Raw genomic sequence first — 13,460 nt, forward strand, 5'->3', positions numbered from 1 at the left:
TAACGCGGGGTTTAATTAGGATGTGGGGCCCATGTTTCAGTTGCACGGGAGGGTTAATTAGCGGTTTAAACAGGGATTAGTCGGTGGCTAATCATCGGCGAAAGCGGGGCACGTCGGAGATGCCTGTCCGGCCAACTCCGGCGACAAGGGGTCGTGCGGCTGGGCTTGTTGGAACCGGCGCAACGAGGCGCGTCAGTTGGTGGCCTCGGTAAGGCCTGGGGTGGCCGGGTGTGTCGTCAGCGTCGAGGTTTAGCGACGGCAGAGCTCGGGCTCGAGCAAGTGCGGGGTTTCAGTATGAGCTAGAGCAAACGGTGCGGCAAGTTCGCTTCCCAGGGACGCGGTGAGCATGTTGGTGCTGCTTAGGAAAGCGGGGGAAGTCGGGAGCACAGGGCTGGCCAGCCATGGCGGCGACGCTCGGGAGTTTGCGGGGAAGCGGCTAGAGGGCGAGCGCGACAAAGGGAGGAGGGGGAAAAGACTTCAGGTCTCACAGTGAATCTTCTGGTGCGGACGGCGAGCTCGGGGAGTTCCCGTAGCCGGTGAATCGACAACGGCGGCCATCAGGGCAGAGGATGAAGATGGCGATGGTGGCGACGCTGCAGGGCTCCTGCGGTCGCGTGCCTCAGTGTGTAGCTCCACGGAGTCGTGGCGGAGCTCGTGGTGGCGCTGGTTGGGTGGGTGGTGGCCTATAGCCACGGCGACGACGATGGCGCGCTCTCGGGCTCACGGAAAGAGAGGAAGAGGGAGCCAGAGGAAGGGGGGGGGGACGAGGGGAGGCTCTGGGCGTCTCCGCGGCATCGCGAGGATGTCGGGGAGGCTGCCACCGCGAAGCAGGAGGTGGAGGCCTCCGCGTGCGCGCGTGCTACTTCGCCTCTGCCTACTGGCAGAGGTTGAAGACAACCGCTCTGCCCCGGTGGGCTGGACTGGTGTAGCTGGGCCGGCTACAGGTAAGTGGCCCAAGTACGGGTCTTCCTTTTTATTTCTATTTTTATTTATTTATTACTTTGCCACTATTTTGCAAATTCAAAGGAATTCAAAACAATGCAAAATATTCTCTGACCATTTTTATGTTGCTTCTTGGACTTCTCCAAAAGCACACAAAATATATCAGAGGTATTTGGAAATATATCCCATATATATTTGGGTATATTTGCAAATTCAAATAGAATATTGATTTAAATTCAGTGCCCAAAATATTCCACAAAAATGTTCACTATTTTTGGTTTGGTCTCAAAGCCTTGCCAAAACTATCAAATATTTATGAAGGCATTTTGGAAACAATGAATGCAATTTAAAGGGTTCTTGCCCTTCTTTTAAATTGATTTCTCAGGCTTTCACTCTCCTCAATTTATGTTTCTTGAATTTAAACATGATGCATGCTCACTGATGCAACTATGACACTCAGGTGTTCTAGGGCTGTGACAGGAAATAGGGTTTTGGCTCCGTCTCTGATGTTTTCCGGGTACATATGTATATATAGGAGGAAGAAGTAGGTCGGTGGAGCAACGAGGGGCCCACGAGGGTGGACGGCGCGCCCCCTGCCTCGTGGCTTCCTTGTTGGTTGCTTGACGTCAACTCCAAGTTCTCTGGATCACGTTTGTTCCGAAAATCACGTTCCCGAAGGTTTCATTCCGTTTGGACTCCGTTTCATATTCTTTTTCTTCGAAACACTGAAATAGGCAAAAACACAGCAATCTGGGCAAGGCCTCCGATTAATAGGTTAGTCCCAAAAATAATATAGAAGTGTACAATAAAGCCCATTAAACATCCAAAACAGAATATATAATAGCATGGAACAATTAAAAATTATAGATACATTGGAGACGTATCAAGCATCCCCAAGCTTAATTCCTGCTCGTCCTGGAGTAGGTAAATGATAAAAATAGAATTTTTGTTGTGGAATGCTACTTAGCATAATTTTCAATGTAATTCTCTTAATTGTGGCATGAATATTCAGATCCAAAAGATTCAAGATGAAAGTTTAATATTGACATAAAAGTAATAATACTTCAAGCATACTAACTAAGCAATTATGTCTTCTCAAAATAACATGGCCAAAGAAAGTTCATCCCTACAAAGTCATATAGTTTGGCTATGTTTCCATCTTCGTCGCACAAAATATCCCAATCATGCACAACCACGGTTTCAGCCAAGCAATTGTTTCATACTTTAGTATTCTCAAACTTTTTCAACTTTCACGCAATACATGAGCGTGAGCCATGGACATAGCACTATGGGTGGAATAGAATATAATGATGGGGGTTATGTGGAGAAGACAAAAAAGGAGAAAGTCTCACATTGACGCGGCTAATCAACGGGCTATGGAGATGCCGATCAATTGATGTCAATGCAAGGAGTAGGGATTGCCATGCAACGGATGCACTAGAGCTATAAATGTATGAAAGCTCAACAAAAGAAACTAAGTGGGTGTGCATCCAACTTGCTTGCTCACGAAGACCTAGGGCATTTGAGGAAGTCCATTGTTGGAATATACAAGCCAAGTTCTATAATGAAAAATTCCCATTATATATGAAAGTGACAAAACAAGAGACTCTCTATCATAAAGATCATGGTGCTACTTTGAAGCATAAGTATGAACAAAGGATAGTAACGTTGCCCCTTTTTTATTTTTTATTTTTCTCTTTTTTGGGACAATGCTCTATGAATGATGGTCATCACACTTCTATTTATTTACAACTCAATGATTACAACTCGATACTAGAACAAGGTATGACTCGATATGAATGCCTCTGGCGGTGTACCGGGATGGGCAATGAATCAAGAGTGACATGTATGAAATAATATGCATGGTGGCTTTGCCACAAATACGATGTGAACTAGATGATCATGCAAGGCAATATGACAATGATGAAGTGTGTCATGATAAACGGAATGGTGGAAAGTTGCATGGCAATATATCTCGGAATTGCTATGGAAATGCCATAATAGGTAGGTATGGTGGCTATTTTGAGGAAGATATAAGGAGGTTTATGTGTGATAGAGCTTATCGTATCACGGGGTTTGGATGCACCGGCGAAGTTTGCACCAACTCTCAAGGTGAGAAAGGGCAAGGCACGGTACCGAAGAGGCTAGCAATGATGGAAAGGTGAGAGTGCGTATAATCCATGGACTCAACATTAGTTATAAATAACTCACATACTTATTGCAAAAATCTATAGGTCATCAATAAACCAAGAACTATGCGCATGCTCCTAGGGGGGAGGTTGGTAGGAGTTAACCATCATGCGCCCCCGACCTCCACACAAAGGATGACACTCAAAGAACACTTCATGTTTCAAATTTGTCACACAACGGTTACCATACGTGCATGATACGGGACTTGCAAACTTCAACACAAGTATTTCTCAAATTCACAACTACTCAACTAGCACAGCTTTAATATCATCACCTCCATATCTCAAAACAAACAGCAAGCATCAAACTTCTCTAAGTATTCAACGCACTCATAAGAAAGTTTTTACTAATCTTGGATGCCTATCATATTAGGATTAATTTCACAATTTAAGCAAATTACCATGCTGTTTCATAGGACTCTCAAAATGATATAAGTGAAGCATGAGAGAACAATAATTTCTATAAAACAAAAGCACCACCATGCTCTAGAAGATATAAGTGAAGCACTAGAGCAAAAACTATATAGCTCAAAAGATATAAGTGAAGCACATAGAGTATTCTAACAATTTCCGAATCATGTGTGTATCTCTCAAAAGGTGTCTACAGCAAGGATGATTGTGGTAAACTAATAAGCAAAGACTCAAATCATACAAGACGCTCCAAGCAAAACACATATCACGTGGTGAATAAAAATATAGTTCCAAGTAAAGTTACCGATAGACGAAGACGAAAGAGGGGATGCCTTCCGAGGCTTCCCCAAGCTTAGGATTTTGGTTGTCCTTGAATTTTACCTTGGGGTGCCTTGGGCATACCCAAGCTTAGGCTATTGCCAATCCTTGTTCCATAATCCATCAAATCTTTAAACATCCAAAACATCCAATCCATCAAGCTTAGGTTTTTCTCTTGAACAAAGGCTCATGACTTATTGCCAAAAGAATACTTATATGGCAAAATCATCATTAAGTTCGTAAAATTCTATCAACTAGAACATCGGTAGGAACCTTCTTTCTAAGGTTTTCATTGTAAGCAACATGATCTAAAGATCGAAAACGCATTAAGTCTTCTTGATTGAAAAGGATAGCTTCTATGGGAGGACGACTAGCGTCCACCCTATAATGTGCAAAAACTTCATTGGCTTCTTTCGTTATAAATCTAAACTCATGTGCCAAAAAGATAGTAGTTGCTCACTTAACAGAAGAATGCTCGATATTAGAAAACTCTAGAAAAATTCTTTGTATGCAAGGATGCATATGAATAAATTGTCTTTCAAGTTCAACTATGAGAAAGGATATAGCATCCGCAAGACTACTAGTTCTATGAAGAATAGACCCACCCATAGAGGATAAGGTGCCGGCACAAGTAAAGAAATCTTGCAGAACTCCTTTCCCGATAATATTACCGCTACTGATCCGAAACTTTTTAGTGTGTAAAATAGTAGGATCTTCAAGAGGATCAACAAAAACATCAAAGTTTTCCATACTATTATCCTTATCAACGACAACCTCCCCAGTTTCAAACATGATGGCAGTACAGGAAACAAACAGGGAGCGAGCAAAAAATAGGGCTAACGGAAAAAAAGAAGGCGAATAAAATGGCAAGGGTGAAGTGGGGGACAGGAAAACAAGAGGCAAATGGCAAATAATGTAATGCGAGGGATAAGAGTTTGTGATGGGTACTTGGTATGTCTTGACTTGTGCATAGACTCCCCGGCAATGGCGCCAGAAATCCTTCTAGCTACCTCTTGAGCACTCCATTGGTTTTCCCTTGAAGAGGAAAGGGTGATGCAGCAAAGTAGCGTAAGTATTTCCCTCAGTTTTGAGAACCAAGGTATCAATCCAGTAGGAGACCACGCTCAAGTCCTACGAACCTACACAAACAAATAAGAACCTTGCAACCAACGTGATAAAGGGGTTGTCAATCCCTTCACGGCCACTTGCAAAAGTGAGATCTGATACAGATGATAAGATAATATTTTTGGTATTTTTATGATAAAGACTGAAAGTAAAGATTGCAAATAAAGTTGATCGGAAACTTATATGATAGGAAATAGACCCGGGGGCCATAAGTTTCACTAGTGGCTTCTCTCAAGATAGCATAAGTATTACGGTGGGTGACAAATTACTGTCGAGCAATTGATAGAATCGAGCATAGTTATGAGAATATCTAGGTATGATCATGTATATAGGCATCACGTTCGTGACAAGTAGACCGACTCCTGCCTGCATCTACTACGATTACTCCACACATCAACCGCTATCCAGCATGCATCTAGAGTGTTAAGTTCATAAGAACAGAGTAACGCATTAGGTAAGATGACATGATGTAGAGGGATAAACTCATGCAATATGATATAAACCCCATCTTTTTATCCTCGATGGCAACAATACAATATGTGTTGTTTCCCCTACTATCACTGGGATCGAGCACCGCAAGATTGAACCCAAAGCTAAGCACTTCTCCTATTGCAAGAAAGATCAATCTAGTAGGCCAAACCAAACTGATAATTCGAAGAGACTTGCAAAGATAACCAATCATACATAAAAGAATTCAAAGGAGATTCAAATATTGTTCATAGATACTCTTGATCATAAACCCACAATTCATCGGATCTCGACAAACACACCGCAAAAGAAGATTACATCGAATAGAGCTCCAAGAGAAACAAGGAGAACTTTGTATTGAGATCCAAAGAGAGAGAAGAAGCTATCTAGCTAATAACTATGGACCCGAAGGTCTGAGGTAAACTACTCACACATCATCGGAGAGGCTATGGTGTTGATGTAGAAGCCCTCCATGGTCGATGCCCCCTCTGGCGGAGCGCCGGAAAAGGCCCCAAGATGGGATCTCACGGGTACAGAAGGTTGCGGCGGTGGAAATAGGGTTTTGGCTCCGTCTCTGATGTTTTCGGGGTACGTAAGTATATATAGGAGCAAGAAGTAGGGCGGTGGAGCAATGAGGGGCCCACGAGGGTGGAGGGCGCGCCCCCCTGCCTCGTGGCTTCCTCGATGGTTGCTTGGCGTCAACTCCAAGTTCTCTGGATCGTGTTTGTTTCGAAAATCACGTTCCCAAAGGTTTTATTCCGTTTGGACTCCGTTTGATATTCTTTTTCTTCAAAACACTGAAATAGGCAAAAAAATAGCAATCTGGGCTGGGCCTCCGGTTGATAGGTTAGTCCCAAAAATAATATAAAAGTGTATAATAAATCCCATTAAACATCCAAAACAGAATATATAATAGGATGGAACAATCAAAAATTATAGATACGTTGGAGACGTATCAGCGGCGAATGCGATGCGCCGGGTGGTGAAGATGACGGCCGGCCTCAGCCCGACCAGGTCTCGACCAATAGGTGAGATGTCGGCGAGCCGATTGCTGCCGGTGCTGACCAGACCGAGACCCACCAAGTGGCCACTCCACCACCCGAAGCCTCTACCTCCGCCGGCCTCTCCGATCCGGCTGCTGCTCCTTTGGCCTAGGTTGCCAAGTTATCTGTCTTTTCCCTATTTTGTAGTTCTCGAACAAAATTTGTTAAGTTCCCGCAATTCCACTTGCTGGGGGTGTATTCAAACTCCGTTGAATGCTGGCCAAGGGCCTTTTACTGTAAAAAGTAATCTTTTGCCGATTTCTGACTTGTCTTGCTTTTCTACTTCTTTAGCTTTTTTCCTTTGTCGTCTTCCCTTGGCTGCAATCTTGCCAGTCGGACAGCTGCTTTGCGGTCTGTGACTCGATCAAGTACTTGGCCGTTTGGGAAGAACAAGTACTTCAGCCATTCGGTAGAATGTAGCAATTTAAGTTAGAAATCGGCCGGCCGGCTGCACAGCAGCCGGTCGGCTAGGGAGGAGACGACTCAGCCTATGCAAAATGTTTTAGTCCTTAGCCATTTTTCATGTGGGCACCGTTTCCTGCCTTCATCTCTTGCCGGCCGGACAACCGCTCTACGAGCTGCGGCTTGTGACAAGAGAGGGCTTAGGTGGCGGCACACTACTTGTCCGACTGCAGGTACCATTGGCATAGTACAAGGCGGCAAGCCCCCGGGCCGACTGGTCGAACCCGGTGCAAGGCAGACTAGTGAAATAACACATTCATAGGCGTAGAACTTATCATACAGATAAAGGGGGGTAGCCCTCGAGAGCTCCTTGAGGGCCCCGATGTCTTAGTTCTTTAATACAAAAGGCAGCGTGATACATACTGAATCAACTGTAAAATCTTCGGAGGAGGTTTGCATTCCACGGGCACTCCGATTCCTTGCCCGAGTCGTCTCTCTTGCGAGCTCTGGGCTTCTGGGCATCGATGAGGTAGTAGGAGTCGTTCCCCAATGCCTTGCTGATGATAAAGGGGCCTTCCCAAGGGGCCGAGAGCTTGTGCTGGCCGGCTGTTCGCTGGATCAGCCAGAGCACAAGGTCTCCCTCCTGGAAGGATCTTGGCTTGACCTTCCGATTGTGGTAGCGACGCATACTCTGCTCGTAGATGGCGGACCGGCTAAGTGCTAATAGCTGGCCCTCCTCCAGCAGATCGACGTCGTCTTCTCGCGCCTCCTTCGCTTCCGCCTCAGTGTACATGGTGACGCGAGGTGAGTCAAACTCAATGTCAGTTGGGATGACGGCCTCGGCACCGTACACGAGGAAGAATGGAGTGAAGCCGGTTGATTTGTTCGGAGTGGTGCGGAGGCTCCAAAGGACGGCCGGCAGCTCATCGATCCAGCAGCCGGCCGACCGCTCCAAAGGCTCGATCAGTCTGGGCTTGATGCCAGAGAGGATGAGGCCGTTTGATCACTCAACTTGGCCATTTGACTATGGATGGGCAGCGGACGCTAGGTCCAGTCGGATGCCCTACATCGTGCAGAAACGGGCCAAGGCTCCTTTGGCAAAATTAGTGCCATTATCAGTGATGATGCTGTGCGGTACTCCGTACCGAGTGGTGATGTCTGCAATGAAAGTCACAGCAGTCGGCCGATTCAACTTCTTGATTGGTTTTGCTTCAATCCACTTGGTGAACTTGTCCACGCCAACAAGCAGATGGGTCATGCCGCCGCGTGCTGCCTTGAATGGTCCCACCATATCCAAGCCCTAGACGGCAAATGGCCATGCTAGGGGAATGGTCTTGAGTGCAGAAGCCGGTAGATGTTGCTGCGAGCTGAACTTCTGACACCATTTGCAATGCTTGATTAGATCCTTGGCATCCTCCAGGGCAGTCGGCCAGAAGAAACCGTGGTGGAAAGCTTTGTCCATGAGTGATCTGGAAGCCGCGTGGTGGCCACACTCGCCTCGGTGGATATCTTTGAGGATTGCTTGGCCCTTCTCTGCTTCTACGCAGCGCTGGAAAACTCTAGTCACGCTGCGCCTGACGAGCTCTCTGTTCACTATCGTGTAGGTTCCTGCTCGACGCTGTACTTGCCGGGCTGAAATCTCGTCAGCCAGCAGCTCTCTATTCACCAGAAACTTGAGGATGAGCTCTGCCCATGATGGTGCTTGAATCTCTTCTATTGTCACTACAACCACTTGCACGAGGGCGGTTGGGCCAGGAGGCGGCGGGTCGGCGTTGATTGCCGCTTGCTGCATGGCTGAAGTCCCCGAGCCGCTTGGTTAAGTCCCCGGGACGACTGGTGCAGCCCACGGGCCGGGTTGTGAAGTCCTCGGGCCGGGTGCGACTGCCACAGTCCCCGTGCCGCCTGCTGAGGTGCGCGAGCCGGCTGCTGCAGCCCTAGAGTCGGATCCGACTGCTTCTGGAGGAGCCGGCACAAATATGGACTCATATTCTGGGGAAGGCTTGATCGACGGCTTGAGGAGGCACTGAAGGGAGACACCAGCTGGTATTGCTTTCCGGGTGGAGCCGATTCGTGCCAAGGCATCTGTTTGCTCATTGTCGGCTCTTGGCATGTGAAGGAATTTGCACCCCTCGAATTATCCACGGATTTGCTGGACGAGGAAGCGGTAGCTTTCCATATTTGCATCCTTGGCGTCCTAGTCACCAGAAAACTGCTGGACCACCAAGTTGGAGTCGCCGTAGCACAGGATCCGGCGAATGCCGATCGCTTTGGCCAACCGGAGGCCATTTATTAGTGCTTCATACTCGGCCACATTGTTGGAGGCGGCAAAGTGGATTTGCAATGTGTATTTGAGCTTGTCGCCTTTGGGAGAGGTGAGGACTATGTCAGCTCCCAAAACGGTGCGCATCTTCGAACCATCAAAGTGTATCTGCCAATGGGTGGAGTCCGGCGCAGGCGGCAGGTACTAGGTCTCGGCCCAGTCGACAAGGAAGTCGGTCAGTGCTTGGGACTTGATGGCGGTGCGGGGCTGGTAGAAGATGGTGTAGGCGGCCAACTCGATGGCCCATTTGGCCACTCGGCTAGATGCATCTCTGTTGCCAATGATCTGAGCGAGTGAGGCAGTGCAGACGACCGTGATCGGGTGCTCTTCAAAGTATGGCTTCAGCTTCTTGGCGGCAAAATGCATGCCGTAGCACATCTTCTGATAGTGAGGGTAGTTCTGCTTAGAAGTTGACAGCACGTCGCTCAAATAGTACACCGGCCTCTGGACCGGCTGTGCCTTGCCGTCCTCCGGGCGCTCCACCACTATGACTGTGCTGATCACCCAGCTAGTGGCAGTGATGTAGAGGTACATGGGATCTTTAGCAGTCGGAGCCGCCAGGACAGGCGACGTGGTCAACATCCTTTTCAGCTGGAGAAAAGCTTAGTCCGCCTTGTCGTTCCACTCGAAATGAGTGGTCTTCTTCATGAGCTGGTACAGGGGAAGAGCCTTCTCGCCCAGCCGACTAATGAGCCGGCTGATGGATGCCAAGCAGCCGGTGAACTTCTGGACGTCTCGCAGTCGGGTAGGCTTCTCCATCCTCTCGATGGCTTTGATCTTCACCGGGTTGCACTCAATGCCGCGTTCTGAGACCAGGAAGCCAAGGAGCTGGCCGGCTGGTACTCCGAACATGCACTTTTCTGGGTTGAGCTTGATTTGAAATCGGCGCATATTTTCAAAGGTTTCCTTGAGATCTTCGAGGAGTGTGTTGCGCTTCTCCGTCTTCACCACAATATCGTCTATGTAGACGTGGGCATTTTTGCCGAGTTGCTTGAGGAGGCATTTATGCATGCAACACTGAAACGCGGCACCGACATTTCTCAGGCCGGATGTCATGGTCAGGTAGCAGAAGGCTCCGAATGGTGTGATGAAGGTGGTCTTCAGGAGGTCTGTCAGGTTCAACTTGATCTGGTGGTATCCTGAGTAGGCATCGAAAAAACTCAACAGCTCGCATCCGGCTGTGGAGTCTATGACTTGGTCAGTCCTTGGCAAAGCATATGGATCTTTTGGGTAGGCCTTGTTGAGGGTGGTGTAATCAATGCACATGCGCAACTTGTTATTCTTCTTTAGTACAAGGACTGGGTTGGCAAGCCATTCCGGGAAGAAAACTTCCATGATGAAGCCGACTGCCAACAGACGAGCGATCTCTTCTCTGACGATTCTTCTCTTCTCCTCCGACAGTTGACGGAGGGGTTGCTTGACTGGCTTAGCATCTTCTCTGACATGTAGCTTGTGCTTGGTAAAATCCGTCGGAACAACCGGCATGTCCTTGGGGGACCATGCAAAAATGTCCCGATTCTCACGGAGGAAATCGACAAGCTCGCTTTCCTATTTGCTGTCAAGGTTTGCACCTATGACTGTGTACCTCTCCAGGTGCTCTGGGTCCAATGGTATCTTCTTTGTCTCCTTGGCCGGCTTGAAGGATCCTTCGGCTTCTGACTCATTGGGATCGGGGGACATGTCCGGCTGCTTGCTGGCCATGGCCACAACCCGGTCAAGGAGCCGCTTCTCGGCAGTGATCATAAGGGACTCGGCCAGCTGGCTGCTAGCGGCTGCACAGTCGGACGACTTCTGGTAATCTCCGGAGATGGTAATGACTCCCTTGGCACTTGGCATCTTCATCTTGAGGTAGGCATAGTGTGGCACCGCCATGAACTTGGCTAAGGCAGGTCGGCCAAGCAGTGCGTGTTACGGGCTTTCCAGGTCAACTACCTCAAACCATATGGGCTCTCGGCAGAAATGATCTTTGTCTCCGAAGAGGACATATATCTTGATCTTGCCGATTGGTGAGTGAGAAAGGCCAGGAACTATGCCATGGAAGACAGTCCGACTGGGCAGGAGGTTTTTGGGTTTGATCTTCAATTTCTCCATGGTGTCACGGTACATGATTTTGATGTTGCTGCTGCCATCTATCAGGATTCAGGAGAAACGAGCAGCTCGCCTCTCCGTAACAAAGGTTGCGTACAACACCAAAGCGTAAGAACCCGGAGAAGGCATTACTTCCGGGTGGTCAGCTTGGCTCCAACTGATTGACTTCTCTGACCAGTGCATGAACTCTGGGGCTTCAATGGCTACGGCATTCACCTCTCGGGACTGTTGGCGCCGGCTGCGCCTGTCATCGGCCATACTGGTGAAAACAACATATGCTTCGTGCTCTTCTGGGAATTCATCTTGAACGGCGCCGACTGCTGGGCGGGCTGCCGGCTGCGGAGGAGGCGGGGGTGGCTAGCCAGTAGGCGGCGGAGGTAGCAGTCCTTCGCCCTTGGAGATTCGCGTGAGCCAGTGACACTTCCGACTGGTGTGATTGGACGGCTTCGCGCCGCTTTGCACTACAAAAAAAGACAAATCCGTGACATTTTGGGCCGAACGAATTTTTTTTCTGTCATACATATGACACTTCTATGACGATAATTGTGACAAAACCCGGTATCATCATAGATGTGGTGGGCTCCTACTTCTATGACAAAAAATCATGACAGAAAATGGGCTTTTCGTCCTGGGCGGGCCGGGGAGGCAGCTGCATGACATTCTTTGGGCCGTCCATGACGGAAAAAACCGTGGTAGAAGCGAGGGTGAGGAAAATTTCGGGGAGTTCCCGGTTACGGTGGGAGGTCGGGGGCCGAGCAATGCGCGTTTCTCTCGTACACGTACGCGTGTGTGTGCGAGGCATTGGCTCTAACTGAACCCGAGCGATTGCACTGCAGGCTACGTGTTACTGAACCCGAGCGATTGCACTGCAGGCTACGTGTTACTGAACCCGAGCGATCGATCGATGGCTGTTAACTGAACCCAATCGAGCGATTCCTTCGCTACTGCTGCTAACTGAAGCCGATCGATTTGATGAACAGTGAGCGGCGCGGGGGGGGGGGTGGATGAACAGTGAGCGATGGAGTTGCCTCTGGATGAACAGGACCCCGTGGTGTGGAGGGCTGGATGAACAGTAGACGGTGGAGGGGTGCCCGTGGAGGGGTGGTTGAACAGGACCACGTGGTGTGGAGGGCTGCATGAACAGTAGACGGTGGAGGGGTGCCCGTGGAGGGGTGGTTGAACAGTAGCCGGTGGAGTAGCGCGCGGTGGAGGCTGGATGAACAGGAGCCCGTGGAGGCTGGAGGAGGTCGACGATGGAGATGAACGGTATTCCGTGGAGTCCCATTTCGTGGTACGCCACACCCCTCCCGATGAACAGGACCCCCGTTTCGACCGTAGCGCTCCAACACAAGTCCGTTTCGTCCGTTTTGCGGTACACCACACCCCTCCCGATCAACAGGACCTCCGTTTCGACCGTAGGAGGTCCATTTCGTCCGTTTTGCAGTACGCCACACCCCTCCCGATCAACAGGACCCCCGTTTCGACAGTAGGAGGTCTGTTTCCTCCATTTTGCGGTACGCCACACCCCTCCGGATCAACAGGACCCCCGTTTCGATCATAGGAGGTCCGTTTCCTGTGTTCTGCGGTACGCCAGGCCTCGTTTCCATCGCCTGTTCCGTCCAAGCCCTCTCGATGAACACGACCATGCATTCCGTTCCGACCCAGCCGGTTGGCTCCCACGCGTTCCGTTGCCTCCCGATGAACACGACGCATTCCGTTGCCTCCCCATGAACACGACGCATTCTGTTGCCTCCCCATGAACACGACGCATTCCGTTGCCTCCCCATGAACACGACGACGACGTTGTTTCTCCGTTCCGACCCAGCCATGTACACGAGCCCTGGCCGTACGTATGCGCGAGTAGGCGTTCGAGACCCCGCTCGTATGTACACATACGTGGCCGTATTTTCTTTCTTGCACCCTGGCCGCTATACGTACGTGTACATGCTACGTGCGCGCCTCTAATACGACACGTGCACGCCTCTACTACGACCAATATGTACATACACGTTCGCGACCAGAATGACAATGCTATGTACGCTTCGACCAGGTGGGTCCTGACTCTCAGGCACTTCCTTGCTTGCGAAGATGTAGCTGGTGGGTCCCAGCAGTCAGGGGGGAGAATTGTTTTGTTTTGTGGCCGGGCGCACTTCC

General features: G+C 49.3%; 1 protein-coding gene across 1 annotated transcript; it reads right to left on the minus strand.

Moving 5' to 3' along the window:
- Nucleotides 1-8,198: 8,198 nt before the first annotated feature.
- LOC147991413 (uncharacterized) lies at nucleotides 8,199-8,690 on the minus strand. Its single transcript, XM_087538664.1, has one exon. It carries the CDS (start codon nucleotides 8,688-8,690, stop codon nucleotides 8,199-8,201), a length of 492 nt encoding a protein of 163 aa, XP_087394790.1.
- Nucleotides 8,691-13,460: the final 4,770 nt, after the last annotated feature.

The sequence above is a fragment of the Triticum urartu genome, chromosome 1A (assembly GCF_056163025.1).
Source record: "Triticum urartu cultivar PI428250 chromosome 1A, HENAU_Tu73, whole genome shotgun sequence".
Lineage (NCBI taxonomy): Eukaryota > Viridiplantae > Streptophyta > Magnoliopsida > Poales > Poaceae > Triticum > Triticum urartu.